The 26,220-nt window shown below is 40.5% G+C and overlaps 1 protein-coding gene across 7 annotated transcripts in view; it reads left to right on the top strand.

Annotated features, from left to right (window-relative positions):
• Nucleotides 1–26,220, top strand: part of CNKSR2 (connector enhancer of kinase suppressor of Ras 2) — a 217,889-nt gene that overhangs the window by 21,510 nt on the left and 170,159 nt on the right. For all 7 annotated transcript variants that reach the window (XM_054211248.1, XM_054211258.1, XM_054211269.1 and 4 more), the window contains exon 2: nucleotides 15,228–15,391. In XM_054211248.1, coding sequence (XP_054067223.1) covers nucleotides 15,228–15,391 — 164 coding nt within the window. The remainder of the gene's footprint in view (nucleotides 1–15,227; nucleotides 15,392–26,220) is intronic.

The raw sequence follows: 26,220 nt of genomic DNA on the forward strand, positions 1-26,220 counted from the left end.
TAATAAAATTCTGTCTGCAAATGGTGGAGGTGCAGTTCTCCTGATAAGCAGGAAGGATCCCTACAGGCTGCTCAGAGCTTGAATTTTTATGTAGAAGAAACATAATTTTCTTTCTGGTTCTGGCACACCATAATATTGCCAGCCTGCTATTTGTAGGATGATTTTAATACCTCTACTGCTAGTCACAGATTTTCCAAATACCAGCAGTAAGGTGAATCCAGTAATGCTCTTTCTGGGTGGCTTTGCTGATATTAGCAGCTCTCATGCAGCAGCTAAATCGTTGAGGCTTTTGTCAGTCTGCTGTACAGCTCCTGCCCCTTAGGAAAGCTGGGTGCTGCAGGAGGTGCTGACCTTGGAGCTATGCAGGGAGAGAGGATGAAAAATGGATGCTAGAATAAAATGGTTTTCCCATTCCTGTTTAGGTGCAAAGACAATATGGAGGAGATAAAGAAGAGAGGGAGTGGGTTGGGCTGGTAGAGTAACAGATGAGCTGAGGAAAATTTTTGTGGGTGGTGCTGCTGTGAAAGGAATAAATGAGAGTGACGTTGATATAGGTAAAGCGTACCTGGTCTTTATGCAGCCTCTAGTTTGGTGGTAAGACGGGTTCTTCAAGTGGGAATCCAAACAAGCCCATCTGGTGAAGATAGGTTCTTACCACAGACTTGCCCATGGTTAAGATTTTCGTATCTGACTGTAACCACAGGTTAGCCACATAGTCTTACTGACATAATATCGTGGCAGGCTATTTCAAGCCATACTGCAGGTTTTCATCTATTAAGGATTGCACCGCTAGTGCTCAGCTGTTACCAAGTCAATTCTTGCTGGTGTGCAAAACCTGTAGTACTTCTGTTCTGTGGCAGAAATCTACATTGTTATACTGTTATTTTTCTTTTCAAAAATATGCCAACAACTGGTTGACATTTAATATTAAGCTATTAATAGTAAAGCTTCAGAAATTTTTTCCATTTTCCACTTTTCTCCTGTTACAGTTGTGAAACTGGCCGTTATGCAGAGAACCAGCTCTGACGGGGATTTAGCAGAGCAGAACCTGTTGTCAGAAGGGGAATTGCACCCTATCCTTAGAGGCATTAGAATTGCCTTTTCCTATCTACCAGTGCTTCATGCATGCTTTATTATTAAAAGCCCTGTTATTTCTGAAATAGTTCAAGTTAGCGATGAGATTCTGAAAGAACCGAAGAGTGTCAAAATATTACTGTTTCTTAAGAGGAGGCTGAAATAACACATAAGCACTAGGATGCATATGATGCAGTGCAAAATCAGAATACAGCTGATAAATATATGTTTAACAGACTGGTTGTCATTTGGAAATGATGGTGGAAATTATGTATTTGATACCTTAGAACAGATACTTGAAATACGTATGTCCTCTGTCATTCAAAAAAACCCCCACCCTTTAAGTCTCACTCAGGTTCAGACAGTTTATATTTAATGAGACCAAAGGAGTCTGTGGCAGGTGACAAGGACAGTCTCTTCCTTCAGTCTTTAGCAACAAGGAGGAAGACATTCAAAGTCATCCAGAATTACTATGATAAAAATATTAGTTATTATTGATTCATTCAGCTTTTACAACTACTTGGAATGGCATCCACTTTATGTTTCAGGTATACTTTTATGAATAAATATGGAATAAGGAATCTCTCATACAATAAGAAAATTAGTACATGCAACAAGTCCTGTTAAACTCTGCAGACTGAAAAATCAGATTTTTATTTTTATTTTTTTTAACTTTTTGGTTTCATTTTTTCCCCAGCTTTTGATTAGGTCTGGATAAGGTGCTAATGGAAATACTTAGTGCTTTTATGCTGATACGCCCTCTCCATTACTTTTCAATGTAAAGCAGACAATGCTTAAATGGGCAGGAGATACGGAGGAAGACCAAGAAGTACAGTTGGCTATATATAGCTAACAGAGGAAGTGTTTAAAGAGCATTTACCTCCTGGTGATGTCTTGTGGAAATGAGCAGGAATATCCGTAATTGGGACACTTTATCCCACACTGACTGATACAAGTATTTAGTTTTACCAGCCAGGGATGTTGCAGGATAAAGGATGAAGATCACGCAAAGGAAAGCCAAGCTCAAAATTAATTCAGTGGAAAAACTTTATATTTTTCTTTTTTTTTTTTTTTTTCCTTTTATGTGTTAAGCTATGGCAACAGTAGACCAGAGCTTGTGGAACTGCAGCCTCGTTAAATCTCAACTCTGTCTTAGTTTGCCATGCCTTCCATGTGGCTTGGGGCAAGGCTGTTTGTAAGTAGGGCTAAGCAATACGCATGAGAGCATCACTTCACCGTGTGCTGCCTTCTGGAGGGCTCATTTTCTGTGATGTCTCTGGCCTCTTTCTACATGAATTGCTTGGGAGGCTGAGCACGGTGCACATCTTCCACCTCCCCATAGGCGCTTCTCAATGTTCCCCGCAACAGCAGCAAAGTGTGGGGACATCAGGTTTTTCTTTGGGTTTACCAGCATTAGGGCTCTGAATTGGTTAACTAAGTGTGTGTATGTGTGTGCGCTATAAAATGTTAATAGCACGAAACTGTAGCATTTTGCACAAAGGTATTTAGTGTGTAATACTAATATTTAATGAATATTAGTATTCATTACCACTCATCCTCTCTTTGGGGAAGCGCTTCAGGGACAGCGGTTTCATACCATTAACTTAGTGCTATGAAGTTAATAGTTAAAAACAAATTGTTATTAATTTTGTGTGACACGTACACATTACTTTCCATGTGAACGTTCACTTCTCTTTCCTGGAGATATAACATTGATGAGACTTGAAAGAGACTAATATGTCACTGTAGATTAATTCAGTCTTTGAAGGGTCTAATTCCTAGTTACTGCTTTTTGCTCATATGGATAAATTGTATAAGCAAGTGATTATGCAAAATGAGAAACTAGCTAAAGTGTAACTGAGGTTGTCACTTCAACAGATATTTTTTTTTTTAATTTTTATCTATTTACAACTTATGTAAAACTGACAACATTATTCTAAAAAGTATATTGCCAAAGAAAATAAAAAACCAACAAGTGTATTTTCCCATGATCCAGTTGTGTGGGTTGTACACCCACTTTACAGGCTTACAGTTCCTATTGTAGATTTTACATTATGGAATATGTTCTTTTCTTTTAACGAGCACGAGGGAAGGGCAGGCATGTAAAGTTGTCCTTGCCTGTACTTTTACGTAAAGCTCTCTACTTTCAACATAATTTGAAGCAGATTGTCTTAGCCAAGAAGCTTAAAGCTGAAATGTTTTTAACTTCTTAACATACACAGAATCTGTGCATATCAGAATGTAATAAAGCTGCACTTGTAGGACTGTTTGTAAAGTTACTTGAACATATTCTGTCTGATTACGGGTGATGTCATTAGGGTTCTGGCTTAATTCTGAAATCCTTCCTGGGAGAAGGCAGATAGAGCCAGTGAACGCTGGATGCTTTTGCTGGTATTAGAAGGAAAATCAAATGTAGGGAAGGAAGAATAATTTGGAATCATGGATGGAAGTCATCGTATGAGCACTCCCAGCCAAGCTCAGCGTCTTGTCCACTGTGGCTCCAGAGAGAGCGTCAGGCTAAGCATAGCAAAACTGAGGAATTGCTCATGTTGCAAAATGAATTGCATTGCTTTTAACCAAGCTGCTGGGCTGCATGAAATCCGCATACACTGCGTGGTGGCATCCCCAAGTAAATCTTGAAGCCTTATCTAAACCATTAAGAGATTTCTCCAGTGGTGGGAGTCAGTGTAAAGTACTGAGGTAAAGGAAAGCTTTAACAACTGTTGCATTATGTCTCTGGGGACACGATGTTCCAGCTCGCTCCGAAAGGATGCCTTCTGACATAATAAATTCTTGGCAGCAGAGCTGGTTTTGGTGATGAAGAACTATAATAAAGGCTGTGGCAGAGCTTATTCGACTATTTTGCGTAATAGCATATATTAGCCCATGTGAGGGAGGGAGAAGAGGAGCGCCCTTCTTGTGACAACAGCAGTGTGTTTAATGTGGCTGCTCCGGAGCGTGCTGTAAAAATGCAAACATGGGAAGGCATTTGAAAGAACAACCAGTACTTATTTACTTACTTGGTTAATGTCAGGGGAGTGCTTGGCTTACATAAACATCTTCTGACTGTCTTACATATTATACTTGTTTTTTCCCTTTAATATATGATTCATTTATATTTTGCGGAGGGGTGGGATGGTTACTGAGACGATGTATATGAACTGATGGAAGCGATGAGTATTAGAAGTATAGCTTTCCCTTTCTTCTTCATCACACTCCTACACATATCAAAGTATTTGACCAATGATTTTAAGTTACAGCTGTTTCTTTGTCATGTGGAGGGGGATGTACAGCTTTTTCTGCCCACAACCCTAAAACCGTCCCAAATCTCACACTGTGCTGAATTGTGCGAGCTTCTGCTAAAAGAGAGCTCCAAGCCTGGGAATTGCATGGGCGTTGCGAGAAGGAAGAATGAACGGGAGGGAGTTCACTCAGAGTTTGAAGAAACTTTCCCTCCTGTCTGCCTGCTGTAGGCTTGGACACTTGATGGCTTTGCACTTCCTATAGTCATGTGCTGGTGTGAAGCACAGCTGCAAATAATCATGGGAGACACTGAAAAGCTATGGAAAACGAAGACTTTTGTATCTTAAATCATGAGGATTTTTTTTTTTTCAGCTTTATAGCCCCTTATAAACTGTTGAAGAAGCCAATACCACACCTATTTAGACAAAGCCTCCCATCCTTAGGGGATAAGGTGGTTGCATTTCAATGCTTACAGTCGTGTTTGGGAATGTGGTAGTTTGTCATTGCTGTGCCGTGCAAAATTGTTCGGAGGGCCGGTGCTGTGCATTAGTGCAACCTGGGTCGGAGCTGCGCAGCCATAGCCCCGGGGCTGGGACAGATGGGGGGCTGGTTTGCTTTGAGCAGAAAAGCAGACCGTGCCCTCACTAACCCTTTCCAGCTCTGTCCCTGTTACGCTGGTGGTGGGCTTCAGCCCGGTGGTACTCACTTCAGCCTACTGCAATATCATTGGTTCCCGCTGCTTGCTTGAGAGACGTATTGGAGAAGTCATAAAGCCACAGGCTGTTGTTAGATGGACAGTTGTTCATCTCCTTGTAGAGGAGATGTTGTTCTCCCCTTGTAAACCAGTAGTGTAGCCTTTTTTTTTTTTTTTTTTTTGTAGGCACCAGAGTATTTATGTTTGGCGATAAGCTGAGTTTTCATCTCGTAAAGTTGCTTTGCGCTAGCACGAAGATAAATCTCTAGAAGCTCTACAGTCAGGAGGACACTGCTGAGAAAAACTTCTTGTTGTGCTCGTTCATAAATTGCTTTATATTTTGTGAGGAACTGATTAGTAATAAAGTTACTCCTTACAGTCTGATGTATGGGAGCAAGTTCTGAGAAAACAGCAAATCCCTACAGTGGTAGTGATGCAGGCAGATTTTGTACAAGGAATCATTTTAGAGGAGAAAAATGGTAGCGTTTGAAATTTAAAAAATCTATCTGACGAAACACAAATCAAATAGCTGTTAGTTAATGCTATTTAGAACCCTAATTTTATGACGTTGATTGAAAAATGCCTATATGCTAAGGTAGTTGCAGTGTATTCAAGTTTACATGTGATAATTGGAGCAGAAATGTAGTACTCGGAGGAAGAAGTTAAACATTGATTGGATCCAGGAAGACTTCCCTCTCCTGAGGTACTCTGCAAAGTGGAACATGTGAAAAATGGGAAGGAGGGTGACTGTGAAAGTGAGAAAACTGCAAAGTCAGAGTAGAAATAAAAGTGTCTTTTGAGGGATCTGCCTTTATTAGCTAGCCAGCTTGAATTTCATGGAGAAAGAGAAGTTTATCAAGTGTCTTGGGTCACGGCCATATCTCCTTGAATATTATTTTGTACAGACTGTAGCATCATGGGACCCTGAATGAGACTAGACTGTATGGATTCTCGTGTATCATAAAAATATATTATTACATGTAAAGTGACAGTGCCACTTTCTCCTCTTGATTTTGCAAAGCTTGGATGGTACATTCCATGTCCTCAAAGCCGCTTCAAAAATCATGAGGGCATAGATTGAAGTAGGAAAAAAAAAAGAGATAATAATGGGATTTCCTCTTTGAAATTTTAGGGGTGGTATTTCATTCAGTGTTTATAGTCTTATAATCTTGATAATGTTTGGACAACTTATTGTAGAACTTCTGGTTTTGGTAGAATAAATATTTGCACCTTTCACCTCTACTTCCCCATTAGCCGATATGGTCTCTTTGTTCAGAATACAAGTGGGATTCTGGGGGAGGGGGCCAAAAAAAAAAAAAAAAGAATGCGAGCTTAAAATCTGTCATTTTATACACCGAATTATGAGGAGGAATGCACACTTTCTCATCCCATCCCCATTGTGGCTGCTGTAGGCTGCTGCAGTGGGGTGTAGTAGTGTTTATCAGGAGTAAATGGATGCACTCCTTTGATTAGCTTCATCTGAGGGATTCCTGATACATAATGATGCTGTGGGTTGTTTGGCAAGCTCCTCTCCCTTCCACTAGCAAAGAGATTTCCGCTGCCATTATCAGCCACACTAACTTTTCAGCAAACTTCAGCATTTCTCGTGTGCAAAAGCCACAGCTGTAGTTGAACAATGTGGTCATTGTAATCCAATAATGAGTCCTAAATATAACAATAATTATAACCTCTTACATTGAGAACAATATTGATAATCAGGGATACTAATCCTTGAATTTCATAGAAATAGAGCTCGACACTGGTTGTTGCAGTGTTATCCGTGTTTTAAGATTTCAAATACATTGCAAAACTTGTATGTGCTTGCGTGAAGATTTGGCTTTGCTACACAGATGGGCATAATGGAAACAAAAAGCTCCCAGAGAAATATGAATGATTACATTTATCAACAGCGAAACAGAACACTTTGGATATTATTCTTGTAATTAGCAAGTCTAACTTGCCATTATAAGCCCTGATTATGAGTAGTCTAAGAGCACGGACTGATTTTATTGAAAATATGCCCTATTAGACACTGCAGCCAGTCCATTCTTGTGTATCTTTAAATCATGCTTGTAATTAGTCTACATGTACACTTTCTGTCTCTCTGACTCCTTTTTAAAATTTCATTTTATTTTTTCAAGAAAACTCTTTTAAAAGTTAGTCAGTGTGAAATTCTTTGTAAAGTAGAGCTGTTGATGAGCCATGTATGATCCACTCAGTTTTGATGTTTCTGCAATTTTCTGATGATTAAAATTGCCATTTATTGCCAACGTGGTCATAAAATTAATATATCCGGGTCTCATAAGAATTCACGGTCATGAAAAGAGAGTGTATCTGTAGGCACAGAAACAGCAGACATGTTAGAGTTAGATTCCTCAAACAGGATTTGATTTTTAATTACAGAATTCATAGTGACTGGATGCAGTCCTTCTTTCACCTCAGACTTCTGCTTCAACCCACCGCTGTCGCAAATACACTCTTTGACTCCCAAGTTCTCACCTGGCATAATGCCATCTCCTCGATCACTGGTGGCTTTTTCTTTGATTGATCGCAGGCCCTTCTACTGACGAGGACCTTACAAAGAACAGCAAAATCAAGGTCTAAAATATACTTGTATTTCAGTTTCTTATGTTGCACATCTCTTCAGTGTGATACCTTCCTTATTTACCTCACTGCTGTACAGGGTACCTCTGGTATAGTAGCCAGGGTCTCGGCATTTATAATACCTTCAGGAGAGGCTGAGTTTGGATTATGTTGCTGCTGCTCACGTTCACATCTTCTGAGTTCTTCATTCTACAAACTTAATGTGCTTTCCTGGATGTAGCAGTGTGTATCCAGTGGATATAAAGTGGGTTTTTTTAACGCACCGTGTTCCTTTTTCATTGCCTAAAAATGTAGTTTTTAGTTAGCAGTACCTTTCAGCTAATGTTTTGACTATGAACAGTTGAAGATTCCTAGGAAAAAATACATCTACCCTAAACCGCACGTGGAAAACATGTAATCTTATACTATATTCTATGAATACACATGTTATGCTTGAAGGAATAATTATGTGGATCTTCTCAGTCATTTTTAATGTTTGTTTTTAACGCTTTTGGAATGTTCTTTGACTCAGATATATACAGAGAGAGAGGGAGTGAGAGAGAGAGAATAATTCTATAGAGTGAAGCACAAATATGTTTTGCAGTTAGAGGGCTTTTGCCTGAAATTGCAGATAACCAGCGCACAAAGTGATTGTCCTGCTTTTTTGCAAATACGGCCTGTAATGCAGGCATTTGGCAATTCTTTTTTTTCATTAATCCTGTACCCATTCATAAATATGGGGCCAGCAATTAATATATTTTTATTCTCCCCAGTTTTAAATATATTGTAATTTTTTTCCCAATCTGTAATGAAAGCTGCTTCTGGTGTTTCTTTTGCTGTCCTACCTGCAGTGTTCTTCTGGGATAAGGCATTATTTTTTCGCGACCGTCCTGTCCACAGTAGGCATTTGTCGTCTACTAGACTTAAAACATTCTGTTCTTTGCTCTGTCTTTTGGCACGGATAACTGTGACATCTGTTTGTCACATATGAAGCCCAGGAGGTGCTGGAGACCCCGAAGCAGTGAGCATCCCTTACGTGGGCAGAGGAGAATTCTCGTTGCCTCTCAGGTGGGGAAGCGGCTGGCTTGGCTTCCTCCTGGTTTCTGCGGTGACATCCAGACTGAGGAACATGGAGAGTTTCCAAATGCCCATCTCCCGTGGACAGATTCGGGGGAAACTTGGCCTTTCCTAGTCTCCCCTCTTGCGCTCTGGTTCTTCTAGGGAAGAAGCGTGAGTGCGTACCCCCAGTAGGAGAGCTGTGGCGGGGAGAGCTGCCTGCTCTGGGCTGCCTGCAGTGTCTGTGCCCAGGAGCAGCTCATGCTTGAGGTGGAAGAGAGGGAGAAGTTCCTGCCTGCTTGTCTTGCTCTTTGACGTAAGGAAACCTTGTATTTTTGCATAATTAAAGTGAATAGGCTAGTGGCCTACCAGCTTTGGATTAATAAAGCCTAGGTGCAAATGCATAAGTCACAGCACAATGTTTTAACTTCTCAGGAACTCAGTTGAACATTTAAGTTTGAAACCTACATAGATTCATGTGCAGTTTCTAAGGTGGTCAGTCCTTCAGAATAGTGGGCTTAAATTTATTGCATATTTAATGGTGAGCGGGAAGAAAACAAATGTGACTTTTTTTCTGAAGATTTAATGTTTTAGTGGTCCCTTCCATCAAGCTAGTTTAGGTAAAAATGTTGCAAATAATAGTTTACAACCTGAAAAGACACTGGATAGTGCTACATAAATGTCCAGGTTATACTGAACTCTAGTTTAAATTTTTTTTAAATGACTTGTTAAGTTCTGTGCTACACTCCGTTGCTTGATTTTGTATTTATTTGTTAAGGTATAAAACGGATGAAGTTCATGTAGAGCATACTCTTTCTGTTCAGATTGAAACATTAATTTGTTTGCCTTATATCTAAAGAAAAAGAAAAGCCCCACACCTGTCATTTGTTTTCTAAGCAAGCTGTGTGCCTTTCCCTCCCAAGCAAAATTATTCCATGTGTTGCTCTTCAGTAAATGGGTTTACAGAACAAGGACTTGCCAGGGGAAGCTGTCAGTTTGCATCCTCATTCTGATTTACCAGGGGAGTGTAAAAATATACTCCCTTATCGAAGGTTCATGTATGATAGTTAAGCCTGTAATGTTCATCGTCTTTCCCCTAGCCCCAAACTGCAAGGAGGGCTGATAAGGACACAAGCTCTGGTATTTTCACTGTAGTTTTCCAATCTTAAGGAAAAATTCTTTTGCCACCAATATGGGGAATAATATTCTACTTAGTTGCCACTATTTTTAGAACCGTATCGTCTCGTGTATATCTGAACAGCTGATTACAAATTTTAGTTCAGATCTAGCCATAGAAAAAGATGATTTTAATACTTTTTAGTCTCTTAGAGGCGAGAGGAAAGACTGAACTGCTTGCAGAGGAGGAGCAGACTGTGGGATCAGAACCTCAGGGTGTATTTCATGGAGAGGGTCACCGGAGTTTGAACTACCACAGATGTGCATAACCTGTTCTGACACTGAATTGCAGGGTAGTTTGTCGGTTTGCTCGTTTCAAAAGATAATCTGTTACACACATCAAAATAAGACAATACCTACGAGAGATCATGAAGTGTACAGTTGTGTTATTAGTTAGGATATTGCAAGCATGGAAGATTTCCCTGGAGGGTAGCTCTGCATCTTGCAATCTTATTCCAGAAAATCGTATGAGTAAAAAAAATGAAATTAAACATTTCTTGATCAGTTTCTACCATCCTGTTGTAATAAAAGGAATTCATTGCACAGAAATCAGCCCAATTTCCCATGTGTGAGCCATTAAAAAATTGTTAATGATTTGATGAACTCTGACTTGGCCCACACAAGGTAGAACTCAATGATGGCATAGGGGGAAAAAAACCAGCTCCAGTATGTTCTACTTGCAAGAGAAGCTTTTCTAGAGAGATTTTTTTTTTTTTAATGTTAAAAGTGCTGACTCTTCTGAGCAGTTTTTTTTGGAGGAACTTTTTTTCTTTTACTATTGTTTTTTATTTCTTTAGTCCCACAGGTGAGGTCGAGCTTGCTTTAAACTTAATGAAAAGAGTTACTCCTTTTCTGTTAATGCACAGAATAGTCCATCAGTGTACATAACACCTCAGGTGTGTGCCAGCTGACAAAGATGAGCAATGTATTAACATCTTAAATGCTCTTCTGGACCCCAATCAAACTGCCAGGTAATGCGTGTATAGTGGGGTGTGGAGAGCGTTGCCAGACCCTGTGGCTGATAAGCCCATGTGGAAAGCACGGCGGGCAGAGGAGTGCTTCTTGAGTAGTTGGCGTCCTTGGAGGTCTGTGTTATTTCTGGAGGACAAGAATCTTTCAAGAAAAAAGAAAAAAAAATTATACAGTGTTTCCTTTAAAAAGTAGGTCTGAAAGGAAGAGGGGTGCCTTCATACAGTTTTACTTTAAACTCTGTTATTATTGGAACATCTGTGCTTTTACATATACTCAAAAAATCTTGGGGTTATTTTGGATGAGGAATAGAGTTGTTGAATGTGAGGCTGTTACTTGTGTATTGACATCACAAAACCTGTTTGATACACTATGGGGCCTTATGCATCCAGAATATAATATCGAACCTGATTTTTGGACAGAGGCCACTGTTCTTGAAATATCCAGGACTGATAGGTGCTTGGCAACCTTAATCGCACCCATGCCCAGAAACAGGGAACAGAACATCAAACTGAGTTATTTGCTGGGATTCCTGTGGTTACGTGGGTTGTGTGACAACCTTGGATATGAGGGCATCTGGGGATAGAAGCGGAGCAGACCAGACCTTGATGGCTAGAAAAACTTCTTGCTACATTGCAGTTGGGTGAATGCTGGACTTGAAGGAATATGGTAAAAGATAGAGTGCTCTTAAGAAAGCTGTGCTTTCCCTGTCAGCTTGCAGGGTGTTTCCATGGACCCCAGGCACCTGATGGGGTTTTTTTTTTTGGTCCATCTTGTCCTGTCCCAAGTGAAATGGCATTATCAGCCAGGGATGCCCATGCCCTGCAGCTCCCCTCGTGTTGATCCGAAGGCAGCAGCAGCTGGACGGCTGCTGGCAAACAGGGCTCTCTGCTGTGGCTCTGGGGACAAAAGGTGTGGGTGAGGAATGCTGGTGGCCTTTTTGTATTATTGTTATTATTATTTCCTTTCTGTGCAGGGTTTTGTTTACAAAAAGGAATTCCTGCTTTTTAATTAAGAAATAGAATGACAGAAATAAATGACTTTAAAAGGATGTTCTTTTTAGGGAATGAGGGGAAGCAGTTGTGGCAAGCTATTCTGAAAATGTCACTCAATCTACGGTTAAATTATTTTGTTCTTTCCTGGCTGTAGTTTTTACGAAATTGATGAGTCAAGCAATTGTCAGTAATATTTTTGTTGTCTTAAATTTTTTTCTTACCCTATATGAACTACATGCATCCATCTAGATTACATCTGAATGACAAAAATATATAGATAGCAGGAGGAGGAAGAGTAATGGCTTTATTTAGAATTAACTGTCAGTAAGTGTTTATTAAGTGTATCTGTCATGTCTTATTCTGGATTTGTGTTGCTACTCTCTTAGCTGGGAATTAATTTTTTGTGATACAGAATCACAGAATACCTGATGACGTTGGATATTTTAATGTTATTATTCTCATTCAGCGGTGTATGTAAGCAGTGTGGGACTTAAGTTCAGGAATATCAGTTCCTTCTTTTTTAGTCATTTAGCAAAAGCACATCTGTGGCCTATTTTTAATACATTTTTAGATGAAATGTTTTATGTATTGTCAAGAATATTAAATTTATTTCAAAAAATACATGCCATTATACATTGGACTGTGCTTGTAAAACAGTTCATGCAATTACTATATCAGATGGAAAACTTGGGCTAAGAAGGGCTTTGGGGGAAAATATGGACAAATATGGATAAATCAAGCAGGCTTATATCAGATAATGGTATCTTGTGTGTGTGTGAACAAGTAAAGTAGATTCAAGAAGATTTGAGAAAAATTATTTCCTTTTGCAACCTAAATTTAAACATTTAAATGAATTCTTGTAGCGCTGTGACTTGGTAAATGGCAGAGAATACCACCTGATTTTTATTGATGCTTGTCTGTTTGCTAATAATGATAAGCATTGCCTAGCATGTAAGAGAGGGACAGCAACATTTGGATGAATTCAGGGCTCCCATTGAAATGCCTTGGGAATATGCAGAACTCATGCTCTTCCACATGTTCTGAGGCAATGGTGTCTAAGAAAAAGACAAATTAAGATCTTCCCGTTGTACGTCACAACGACTATGCACGTCTCGCGTTGTTTTAGAGTGAATCATTGCATTTGATTAACAAGCAGTTCTAAGGCCAAAGGCAGCATTTTCATTATTTAAGTACAAAGGGAAAAATATCAAAAATACAATGGGGCACCCCACAAAGCAGCAGGCTGTGTTATTTTTACTTTAGTGAGTGTTCCTGTCATCTTTTCCATGCATGCATGTGGCAACCAGGTCATTTTATGGATCAGTCTTGGTCGTTCTGATAATTCAGTTTCCTCTGCTGTAGGAGAATGGAACTTAGGAGAATAAAGGTTTTAGTAGATCATTGCTCTTATTGGAAGTTTAACCATTTGTATTTTCTTTGTTGGAGAATTAGGAAACAATTTTTAGCTCCTCACAAGCTGGTCAAACACATCTGAGAACCAGGCTGTGTGGCAAGATGCAATACATGATCAGTCCTGGATCACCACTTTTGTTTTCTGTTAATATGTTGTAACAGAGTATATGACTGATTTGAACAACTATTTGATTAGAAAGGGAAATGAACGGAAGGCATCGCTCCAAATGCTTGATTAACCTAGACCTTCAAGTGGCTTTGTTACAGAGGCAGGAAGTAGGGGGGCAGGCTCTGGAAGGCCTTGGTCGGAGGCTGCTGGAATCAGGAACCTGCTCCTTTGTCTTGGGCCTGGAGTATTTGACTTAGTGTGTTTGCATGGGGTTTGGTTTTGGTATGTGAATTCTAGAAGTTAAAGCCACGTGGAGATTGTGCTGCTGTGTTGTAACAGCGACATAGCGTGGGTGATGCTTGCCCAGGGGCCGAGGCAGGAATGGCAAGCTGGCCAGGCACTGGGGCATCCCTGCCTGCGGTACCAACATGTTCCTCATGTGAGTCTCTTTGGAGTTATGGCTACACCCTAAAAGGGCTGAATGAGAACCGAAAATGCAACAAAACCAGTTTCAGATAAGCTTTATGCTATAAGCTGGGGCTCGTAGGAGGCAGCTGGGGCTCAGCAGTTAGATCAGTCTTTTCTCCTCCGTGTGTCTTCAGATTTTTCAGACATTTTGATTAGCAAGTAAAAATGTTCCCACCAAATACTCAAGGGTCTTCTTTATGCCCTTGGCACAGGGATGCACACACTGCAGAGCTTCCCTGTACTGGTCTGGCCCTCTTAGGCAAAGATTGCTGGGAGAGAGAAGCACGATGGATTATCTCACGTTCTGCAGCACTCTTTCCTCCAGGCAAAATGTGTAGTCAGCTCCATGTCATTAGATTGATAATCAAACTGAATAGCTAGAATAGGGGTGGTCCCCAAAGCAGGACCTAATCCTGTCATCCACGTCCTGGGCAAATGTGTGGCATGGACTTCTAGGATCTTTTTTGGCGCAGCAGGCCTGTTTCTGCTCCCTGATTACTCTGTTCTGGGGAGCGCACCCAGGTCTTGATTTTTAGTGGCTTTTCATGCTCAGCAAGCATTTGCGTGCCTTGAGCAACTCCATACAGCTTCTGAACTGAGGTACATTGAGCCGGATCTGCTGCTGCAGTTGGGGCCCAGTTTACGCATTCACTGTCCTACCACCTTTCTTGTCCTCTAGAGCTCTTTGCAGCTTGTTTTAGGGGCTGGCATGATCTGTGAACTTTCGGGTGGCTCAGCAGCATATGGACAGTCTTGGAGTAGGAGAGATGTTATGATGTGGCACTGCTGTTTTGTGTGTCGCTGCATGGGGCACTGTAGTCAAGCGTCCCATGATGAGACTGGGTTCCTAGCTGAGGGCATCTCCAGCAGCCCCTCCTCATCATGCGACCTACCATGGCAGAAGTACACTGGGAGCGAGGTTAAGAGGCACTGATAGCTGGTCACTCCTGGATGTATGGCGTCATGCTGTCATTATTCCCTTAGAATTTGTCTCTGGCACAAATGCTTTCCCTTGTTTCCAGTCTCTTACAGTGCTGCAATAATTAACAGCATCAGTTGATATGCTGCACCCAGAGAAGGATGCAAGTCTTCCTCCCTTCCGTTGTTCCCTCTTCTCCTCTCCCCTCCCAGATGTAATGGAGGCATTGCTAATAAAAGTGTTATTAGGAACTGCCAGACAGACATTGTACTACAAGAATTCAGGGATCTGTTCGGAGTTCAGGTTGATATCATCCACAGATGGAAAAGCCATGGGCTGCCATAGCTCTCCGAATCTTTAGATTTCTGGGTAGCATTACATTTTTTTGTAATGCTAAAATACTTCTCTGAAAGATAGGGCAAGTATCCTCTGTTGGCTTGATTTTTGGTTTCAGCCTGTTATTTCTTCCTGTGGCAGTACAAAATGTTGTTAACTGTTTTCTTGATTTCTTCCATCCTGTTTCTGCAGGTCTTGATGATTGCCTGCAGCAATATATAAAGAACTTTGAGAGAGAGAAGATCAGTGGTGACCAGCTACTACGCATTACTCATCAAGAACTGGAAGATCTTGGAGTCACACGAATTGGCCATCAGGAGCTTATCTTGGAAGCAGTAGACTTGCTCTGCGCACTGGTAAACTTCCTGGGGCAAAGCGGGGCCGGGGTGTGGATGGGTGAACAGTGTTTGCATATTCACGGTTTGCGGATTCAAATTTCTAGTCCTAAAGGCTACCTAAGTAGTTTAAGAAACTCCTGACATGTAAAGTATGAACAATTCAGCATTTTAAACCAGAGGCAAGATAAGGAGCAATATTTACTGATAGGATGGTGCTTGTAAATAAATTGGTATCAGAGATTTAAGGCTTGCATATCTGTCTTTGTAGAAGAAAAGTTTATCTGAAATCATAATAGAACTAGACAGGGTTTGGTTTGGAATGTAAAACAGTTATATATGTGAATGCATTAATAGAGCGCCGGTTGCCCTTTAGAAACAAAAAGTCCTGATATTAACCATGTCATTTTTCACTGATCCTTTCATGCAAATTATGTTTTAGATGATGATTCGAGCTCGCTGAAACATAGCTGCTTGTATTTCAGAGTAGAAAGGATTAAATACTGAAATAATTATCTTCTCTGTAAATAATATATACAGCTTTGGTGGAGCACACAGGGGGATTTTGGTAATGGTCTTTGCAGTCGGGTTGCATCATGCGTAACTGGGATTATCCCCTCGGTGAGGGGTGTGGTGCTGACTTCACCCTTCTTACCGACTTTTTGTGTGTGCCTGTAAAGATTAGTGATGGATTGGGCACACTCTCTGCATTCTCCACTGTCGGAAGGATCGTGAACAGCTCTGCTGAGATGTACTTGACTGCCTAAAGTGGTGTTTTGTGGATTTTTAATGCATACTACTTTTCCCAGCCTCAGAAGCAGCTTTAAGAAAGCTGAATCCCAGTAGAGGCAATCAAAGATGGTAGGCTGAAAGGCTCTTCAGAAGGGCTTGTGGATCCTCAGTATGCAGCAGTTTTTCTGAATATCCTGTTGTTGCATCTTTGGGAGATAGATGTGAGGGCTAATGCAGAGAAGAAAGCGAAAACAAATAAATAAACAAAGAAACAAAAAAAAGTGAAAAAGGGGAGAAAAGCTTTTCCATACAGGAAGACATTTGGTTTTAAGCGCATCTTAGATTCTCTTCCTTACAGTAATATTTCTAGTAAGATTGCAAAGTGGCTCAGTGTGATAAGCTAACTCATCTGTTTGTTTTTTAAATCATGGAAAGGATGCAATCCTAAAAAAAATAATGCTCCTGATATGGAAGGAAACGTAAAGAGAATTTTTCACGAAGTACTTTTCTCATCAGACAGGGCAAAAGGAAACGAGAAAGTAAATACTTTAATTAACTGAGGCAAAATCTAAGTCAGGGTGAAGACTGATGACCATTTTTCCCAGGCACACAGGGAGACAGATTGTGGCTCTTTCAAAAACAACCTATTTTCATGGAAGAAAACCTTGTTTATTAGCAGAAATTTCTTTTTTGCCCGGGTATGTAATTACAGATGTTATCTTTAGACAAACAAACACAACTTGTCTTTGTAGCTCCCTTATCTTAGCCAAAAGTGCATGGAACTAAGTTGAATATAAAATAAGGAATTTGAAGCGAAGGCTAACACTGCATCCTTAATTCATGCAGCGACTCCCTACCTTCCTGGTTCTTGTTGTACATATAGTGTTGCCTGCTTTTCTGAGTTCGTCTTAAAGAAAACTTCATCACTGAAACACAATAGCATGTGTTCAGACCACAGCTTCTAATTTAAGCTGAGGTTTTTGCAGTCTCACAATTGGCTCCTGATGGCTCCTCAGGGATACAAAATGTGATCGTTATATTGATTTCAGTGGACTTAATTTGAATTTATTGTTCACCAATCAGATAAACCTCTTAGGAAATTTAATTCAGAGGCAATCCTTTTGGCTATACTGGTCCTATACTTACAGGCTTTTCTTTTTTTATTGCATCAGTAAGTATCTGTCCTGGTTAGTGCTTGCCCATTCTTCCAATTAGCCTCTAGTGTTGACTGTATTGTTTAGGAGAAGTTTAAGCCTATGACTCTCCAATGTAGGTTAACTCCTAATGCAGGTAGTCACTGTGCAAGGTTTTGTAAATGAAAATTATCTGATTTTTTTTTTTCTGTTTCATTGGAGTTTGACAGAAGATTCATGATAAAATTTGTCATGAGTTACAAGCGTATGATCAACTGAGTTAACATCTATTTGGATGCTGGAGATGATGGGTGGCATGGTGGGGTAGGAATAGTGTTAATTTTGCCTTGCCAGCATAATGTCTGCTTGATTTTAAACTAATCATTAAAAATACAAAAGGATTGTCACTTCTGATTCTCCTCCCCATTCTCTCCCAGTTAGCAAGTGACCACCTAAACAGTTTTTGGCACTGAGGACAGAACTCTCACTGTTCATTCCCGCTCCCACTCTGCAGGGAAGAGTTTCCAAGAGAGAGTTGCCATCAAATGTTGGTAACCAATGTGTTTTGTGAACTGTTTTCTTCCTCCCTCCCTTCCCAGTATTTTTCTGAGGTAAACTTCTACTCGCAGTTTTTGCCCTGTCAGCTGTGGATATGGCAAATGGCAAACAGCAAACCAGCTGCTTCTGTTGCATACCTGTAGTTCATGGGGCAACATTTTCTTCCTGAGGAAGATGGAGAGCCTGGACAAGCGTATTTGGCGGGTATGGAGAGAGCATGGGACCTCCTTAACCCAGGCAGAGGCTACTGAACAGCGCTAAATAGACAAACTGAGTGCCGCAAGAGTAGTTGGGAACCAGTTATGATTGATAGCACTATTTAAAGGATGTTTTTTATTGATTTTTGACAGAAGGCGGGTGGGTGGCTATGGTCTCTCACAGTATTCCCCTCCTGTCATAAGCACTTGCAACAAATGGATCTTCCAGTGTTTGTTAGCTGATCAGAGAACAAATGGTGGCCTGTGCTATCCATCTCAGTCGAGTCTCTCTTGGCTGCCAGCCCACCATACCATGCTCTTGACAGGAGAGCAAGCATCCTGGGGGTGGGATTCACAGGTTTTCTTTTCCTGTGGTGCTTCAGAGGAGGAGGAATAACGACTTTGCCCAGCTGCTACTGCTGTTACAGGTCATGCTCGCTGATAATAGTGGGGGTGTACATAACGCATACCGTCACGGAAGCTGAACGTGCTCCAGGAGAGAGCGGGCAAGGTGACTAATTTGGTTTGTCTCTTCCCTCTCTCCTTCGGTCTTTTCAATAGTTTATCTTGCCTCGGTGCAGTTTTGTGTTTTATACGGTCCGTATGTCAGAAAGGGCAAGATAAATGACATGTTCTCTGTGCTTAAAAGAAGTAGTGAGGTCTGTGATGGTATTTTGTTGCCACGAAGAGTTTGTTGTGTGGTTTTCAATCAGTCCTTGAGAAACCGCCATGACAGATACACACCCGTAGAGTTGTTCTGTTCCCAGCAAGGCATGTCTCTTGTCCTTCCCTTTCTGTTCAAACTGGGACACGAAGCTGAGATCACACTGGTGGCACCAGCAGGCAGATTCCTGCTTGATGTGGGTGTGCATGTTTGTTCATACTGACAAAATCTCCAAAAATAACTGACATCTCAAAGCTGGTTGAAAAATGGTGAACTAAGAAACTGCATGTCCAGCTCTAGAGATACATGAGAAACCGTACTGAGTTAGGTATCATGGTATTTTTTCTCCAGGCTACTCCCAGGTAATAAAACATACACTTGTTCATCACTTATAAAAATTACCAGCCAGATCTAGCCTCAACATTATCCTTTCAGTATGTGCGTGGCAGTGAAGCTAGTCTAAGGCTGCTTTGCATTTCATCAGTAAACAGACAACAGTGTAGCAGACCTTCAGCCACACATAAAATGTGGCGAGCCTTGTTTCTTTGATGGCTGCTTTAAGCACTGGATGTGAATGAACAATGCCATCGGAAAGTAAATTGAGGAAAGATGGAGGTGATGCTTGTGAAAAGAGAAGTGCATACTGAAGAACACATTACTTAGATAGTGCCATCAGATCACTGTATCAGTCTTCAGGTTTGGAGTGCATCTGGAGGTCTTGTAGCTCCCGAAGCACCTAACTGTGCTGCAGAACGCAAAGAAATGCACATAATTCTTTTTCCATCACCTGATTGTCAGGAGATGGAGTTTAATTTTTCAAAACTGGGTATGACCATATTTTTCTGAGAGTCCGTGGACTGTAAATTTTATGTTTCCTTGGTGTCATATTTTTCCCAGAAAATGCTACCCTTTGCCTCACTGCCTGGAAAATACAAAGACTGAAGACTGCACAACCAAAGATGACTTCTTCCATCTTTTAAGAAAATGATCTAGTTTACCTAACATATCACCACAATGCCTTGATGCATGAGGATTTTTTTTGCTTTACTTCTCCAAAATATCATACATTTTATTTGCATGAAGATTAAATAAGTTTTGTTCGATTTTTAATATTTTCAAATATTTTTAAAAGGAGACCTTAAAGTGGGAAATATTTTGTTTTGGGAAGATAAGAATATTTAGAAAACTTCACAAATAACTTTTGGATGCTTTAAAGTTTTCCTTAAACAAAGAACTTAGTAAAGTCCATCTGAATTTGCAAAATACTTCTTCAGGGAATCTGCCTTTGTGCAGAGTAGAGTTTGGTTAAAAAACAGAACAGTTTTTGCTTTGTACAGGATACTGGTTTTGGTGCTGGTTTCATGCTAGTTATTTAAATCTGCTATGGCTGCACAGGAATTTATTATACACTGTATATTTGAATCTGTAAAGCTAGACGATTGCAGCAGATGAAATAGCATTATTATTTGGCAGAGGAAACATTGGTGTGCACTAACAGCATGAAATTACTTATCGTTTACCATTAACACAAAACATTTATATGCAAATGAATGTAAAAAATAGACCTACTTTACCCGTGAATGATTCGATTTCTCTTAAGAATTATACCTTTTATCTTAATTTCATCTTCTTGCCATTTCTCACACAGAAATCCTTTCCTTTGCCCTTATCACTAGCCAGATCTTAAAAACTGCTTTTGTCAGTAGTAGTGAATATTAGACTTAATCACCATAGTGCTAAATGAGGAAGACTTCATTTCGGAATGGAGATTTGTATGTACTGGAGTTGGGATTTATTGTTAATATTCTGCGTGCTCATAGCAGAAAAATTACTTACCCTTTTTTCTATTGCCCTTTGCAAGTTTAAAGTTCTGCTTATATATCACCTGCCTTTTTGTCTTCAGCATGAGCTAACTTAACTAACTGCAGAGGAGGAAATCCTGAAGTCCATCACCAGATCAATAAAGCTAAGGAGTTAACGGCTTTCTGATACCTCATATAGATCACACTGAAAATGTCTGTTGCTGCTGTTAGTAGATCTTCGTTACAGAACTGCAGGAAACCCTGTGGTATGCCAAAGGCAGTAAAAATGTCTGTATGCAAAGGGTGAATGTCCTTCCTCCCACTCGCCTCAAGAATCAGCTGTGGATCCTAGATACTTTTCTTAGTTGCTTTTTTCTTTGGGCTGTTTGGAGTTTTGGGCAAGTACGAAATATATGCTCCAGTTCATGGAGTCATAGTATGGTCTGGGTTGGAAGGGACCTTTAAAGATCCAACCCCACAGTGAAAAGCAGACTGGATAAAAGATAAAAAGGGGCTGTTACAATTTAAAATATTTTAAAGAGGTAGCGTATTCCTAATAATTTACTTATTTCCTTTTTTTTTTTTTTTTTTTTTTTTTTTTGAAACTGCTGTTTAGCTGTTAGTACCAGTATGTAACTGGTAGTTTGAATTCTGGAGAAATAAGAGCACTTGGCTGGCTAGGGACAAAATTACATGAGAAAGTAGAAAAACAAAAAAATAATGAGCACTTGGTCTTGCAGAGTCTGATGACTGAATAAGAGTAAAAAAGAATAGTTTATGTAATTGCTCTATTAGTGCTACAAAGCATGACCAGGACTTGGCTTTTTGATACGTTGCTTGATTGTGCTGTAGAAAAAGAAGGGCACTTTTCAGGAAAGGGGATGATGATGATGATTATGAATCTTTCCCAGGTTCTGCAGGGCTATAAGTATCATGCACCTGAGTTTTTCTGACTGTAAACATTTAGGACAAATATTATACTCTTTGAAACCATTTGCATTTTAATCGGTATATGTTTAATAATTGCAGTAAATGATAAGCGCCATTTGAGCTATCTGCCTTTTTCTTCTTATCTACTTATTCTGTGTTTACGAAACAGATGTGTAAGGATCATGTGTTGCACGCTTCTAAATTACCCCATACGTCAGTGCTATTTGAAGGAGAGATAACCTTAGTGTTGGCATTTTGTGATGCTGGAAGAAGGGCCGTTAGAAATATATGTCGTAGGCAGATCTGATGAGGTATAAAGTTACATAAGGCACCTTCCATATGACAAGCTGTGTTTCTCAGTTGCTCGCAACTTTGGGCTGGTAAGCGATCTGCCTCATACTTTGTGGGATGTGTTCAGCCAAGTGTTTTGGAGAATGAGGTTCAGATGCAGCTTGTTCATTTTTAAAAACAATGTTAGAGACAAAAGGTGGAATTTTTCTTGGCAAATCTTTGCCTGCCCCAAATTTTGAGGTGTGGTTTCGAAATGGCTGCCACGTGCCATGGGAGCCATGTGATGCTGCTTTGATTATTCGTTTAAAAACTTCCCCAGGCTTCCTGAGAACTGAGGACTCTGAACTTTACTGTTTCCAGGTTGGTTGTTTAAAGGCAATAAATAATACATACAGAAATAATGCTCAAGAGTTAAATATGGAAGATGAAAGTACTGAAAAATAGTGAGGAGCAGAATTAATCTTGCTTGGGGTTACCTTAAGTCCATTTCTTAGCGGTCATATGCTGTCCTTACCTAAAACTCCTGCATTCAGTCTGTGAATAAGTGGAAAAATACTTTTTGAAAAGTTGCATTTAGGGAGAAAACTTATGATTTCATCCTTATGATTGTTATCCATATTACTGAGAGATATCAGGCATAACTGAGAAGGTGCATTTCTTCACACATAATTTATTATATGCTACACATAATTTGTTACACGGTACAGCTATCTAGACCTTAATATCTGTCTTTTCAAAAGGTTGCCATTTTTTTCCTTCTTTAAAAAATAATTATTGCGCGTATGGTGATAAACGTTTGCCAAAGAAAAATAAACCTTTACCTTCTGTGGTTTATACAGTCATGGTTGCCTTCTCCAGAGGGGCAGCAGAAACTAATCGATGTCAGCACTGCTATCTGCTCTGCCTGCCTGGAAAAACTGGTTTTATTTTCCTTTTGCCCCCAAGCACCAGTGTTACAGTAGTATCTTCAGTTCCTGTTGTGTGTCTCTTCAGTAAGAATTAGCACTGGTCGCTGCGTGGCTTTTGCTCCACGTGTTTTTCCAGCAGCTTTCTGGGCTGAAGAGAAGGAGCGGTTCTTTAGGGAGGGAGGCGGAGGGGGCATACGCTCATTTCTCTACCTTGGATTGTTTGTAGGAGTCAAACGATGTCATTGAACTTGATGTGGCCTTTGTGCTTGGAGATGTAGAGGCGTTCGTGGCCGCATAAAAGTTGTGCTCGAGACATCTGTTCTAAGGGATTTCTGGATTTGTCAGTGGGACTGTGGCTATCTTTGTATTGCATAACGTGCTGTGTTTAGGTCTGGACTTCTTTTGGTATCTGAGCTTGGCTTTTTCAGTTAGCTTTGCATTTGCAACAGGCAGCATAAAAACACCTAGACTAAAGGTCTCAGCAGCTTCTAGACACCCTGTCTGACCCCGCAGAGCTAGTTAGCACTAGATGAGTTAGGAACACACTGCTTTTTAACCAGTGTGACATGCGCTTCCCTGCCAGCAAGGGTTAAGTGAATTTAACACAGGGAAGAGACGAAATGACCTCTGATTTTTATTCTTATTTTTTTTCAACTGGGGGAAGCAGAGGAGACAGCTAGTGAACATTGATCAAGAAAATGTCACTTTACTTCCAAAGCTTGGTTACTAAACTCCCTTCCTGCCCTGTGGTGCTGGTGCAAGGATGGGCTGGCAGAGGGACTAGGCTGGCTCTCCTCACCAAAAAAAAAAAAAAAAAAAGCAAAACTCATCAGTGGTGATTAGAGCTGCTGCTTGTCAGCGTGTGAAGAAAAGAGCTACAATTCATCACTCACACTGTCATGTGAAGCCACAGAAAAGTAATTAGCAGGTAAAACGTCTATTAATAGCTCACACCACCTTTAGTTCGAACACCTGCTGACAAGCTATTGCTCTGCATAGCTTAGCTTCATCAGGTTCTTGTTTTGTGATTGCCAGGAGAGACTCCATTAGAGCCATTTCAGTTGAGGTGGGGTGTCTCTGAAGAGACTCTTGCTCGGTGGCCTCTCGTTGAGAAAGCGGATGCGTCCACTTGCTTTGCTTCTCGCAGTCTCTACAAGCACGCAGAGATTTCCTTGTGGTTCTTTCAGTGACTGTGAATTTATTTTGGCTAATGAAAGCATAACTTACGTTAGTGCCGGCTAAATGCAGAGTAGGGGAAAACAAAGAATTGTCTCCTTTTCCTGCAATTATCTTCTTTACAGTGCTTGAAAATAAACGCAGTGCATTTCTAAGAAAACCATATTGCTACTAGTATATTATCGCATATAAAGTATGATTAAGCTTGGCAGTTATTATTTGAGCAAGCTTTTTTCCAATATTAGAACGTGCAACTCTTTGTTCGTTTTTAGTATGGGCCAGAACTATTAGTGATAAACAAAGTGGGGGTTTTGTTAGCTTGGCTGTTGTGATAGGATCCTTCTACTTGAAGGCTTCGATAAACACTGCTGCCCAAAAATCTGTTCTGCCTGAAATTTATCTCTGTGTTTTCCATCCCTGGGTTTATCTGTCTCATATTACAGGTGGAGACTTTACCAAAATCAGTGCCATTCCTCATGTAAGACTGAATTTTATGTGTAGCTTAGGCGTTACGCTTGCCCCTCAGTTTTTTTATGTTAAAGAACGCACACACATTTGATGAATATGCGTGAAAATAGACTTTGTATCTGTTAACATTGTCTCTTCCTTGCCATGTATCTGACAGTGAAAAAAGACGTCTGAAAAACGTGTGTCTGTAGGTGGCCATCACTTGAAATGTTAACAAGAAGCCACTAAGCTTTTACAGGAGCCGATTTTCTAAAGAGGCGTATACACAAATGCACTGTATTTTCTTGTTGTAGAATGAATTTTTGAGTATTGTTTTGCTCAGTCCGCAGTGTCCGATATTGCAGGCTTTCTTTTTGCTGGTGCTTTGCTTTCTGGTGGGAGTGGAGGTCTGTGCATCTCCCACCGGGGTTGTGGCTGCGGTGGGCATGGCACGCCAGCGCCGCTGGTACCCGACACCCGCCATCAAAGTGGATGAGGTATGGACAAGGTGACAAAACGAGGGATGGAGAAAGAGAGGGATCTCTTGGCTGATCTGCAAGACGTTTGGTGTGACATATCTTTCATCCAGAATATCTTTCATTTGTTTCTTCCCCCGTTAATTTTCCCAAAATGAGCTAGGTGCTCAAGAAGCAGGATGGCAGAAGAACAAACCTGGTATTTTTTTCCAACCTACTCCCACGCAGTCCTCAATCTCCATCTTGGTCTCTCAGACACAGCAACCACAGAAAACGGCAGCAAAAACAAATTTATTTTTATCTGATGTTTATCTTTTTAATTTGTTCTGATTTAATAAGTTATTAGTTATGAGCCGTTTAGCTGCATAATGAAGTACGTTTTACTTTTCCATCCCAGTTTATTGTTTTCAACTTGTAATTTTTTATTTATAACCTAACTCTATCTGTTGTGTAATTGCTATCGAATATTTACCTGGTGAAAAAGTCACTGCCCAAACATACAATTTGTCTAATTGGGAACTGAACATGGTGGCAGAGGACGGCACCTGTGCAGAAACTGTGGAGTTGAGAAACCTGCCCACAAAGCCTTCTTTTCCCCAAAATATGGATGTTCACAGATGTTACAGTAGCAGTTTTTAAAGTACAGCCTTAGTGTGTGGTCACTTCTGCCTTCATCCGAGTCCCAAAGCGCATCCTCTGCAGCGGAAAGATGGCTGTCGCTTTAGTGTCTCCCCCACGAAGTGTGTTGGGTTTACAAGGGGGAAGAGGGGCTGGCTGGGAGGCGGCAGTCTCTCCTTTCCATGATGATCTCCCATTTGCTTCGAAGTCCCATTGTGTGGGAGGGCTGGGGCTAGCTTCAGTGTGATGTTCCTGCAGTCCCTGTGTAATTAAAGAGGAGATCAGGTTCCTTCAGTAGATGGTTTGGATTAGGAGCATGATAACTGCTGTAAATAATCACACCCCCCCACCCCCATTTCCTATAGAAAAAAGACTAAGGTAAATAAGCTTCAGTGGTCTTAATTTAGCATTGTAAAATATATCCCTTCTCCCATCTCTTCACTTTGTGGACAGATTAGCGTGGGGACCAAAGCGGGGCCGTGGGAGGATGAGGCGGGGTGTCGTTAGGAAGTAGATTTTTTTTGTGTGCAGCTGCGGGGCTTTCTGCATCCTACTTCATCATCCTTTGTGGTAGGAAACAGTCCACCTTTGATAGTAGCCCCCTCCATCGTCAGCTGAACAAGTTGTGAGCATCCCGTGTTATAACCCTGTGATGTGGTTGAGGCGAGGAGCACCTTCAGAAGTCCCATCTTTCTCTTACAGGAATAATAAGCTCAAGTCTATGTAATTGCTTTTGCTTTGCCTTTACAGAGGCAAAAGATCTCTTTTGAAATAACTCTATTAATTATTTGCATTTGTGAGGAAAACAAATCTATTCTAGAAATAACAAATAACTGATTGTACTATATTATATTGTAATTGAACATTAAATTAGGACATTCTCTTGTACTGTTTCAGCAACAGTTGTATATTTGAAGG

Source organism: Rissa tridactyla, chromosome 1, assembly GCF_028500815.1.
Source record: "Rissa tridactyla isolate bRisTri1 chromosome 1, bRisTri1.patW.cur.20221130, whole genome shotgun sequence".
NCBI classification, from domain to species: domain Eukaryota; kingdom Metazoa; phylum Chordata; class Aves; order Charadriiformes; family Laridae; genus Rissa; species Rissa tridactyla.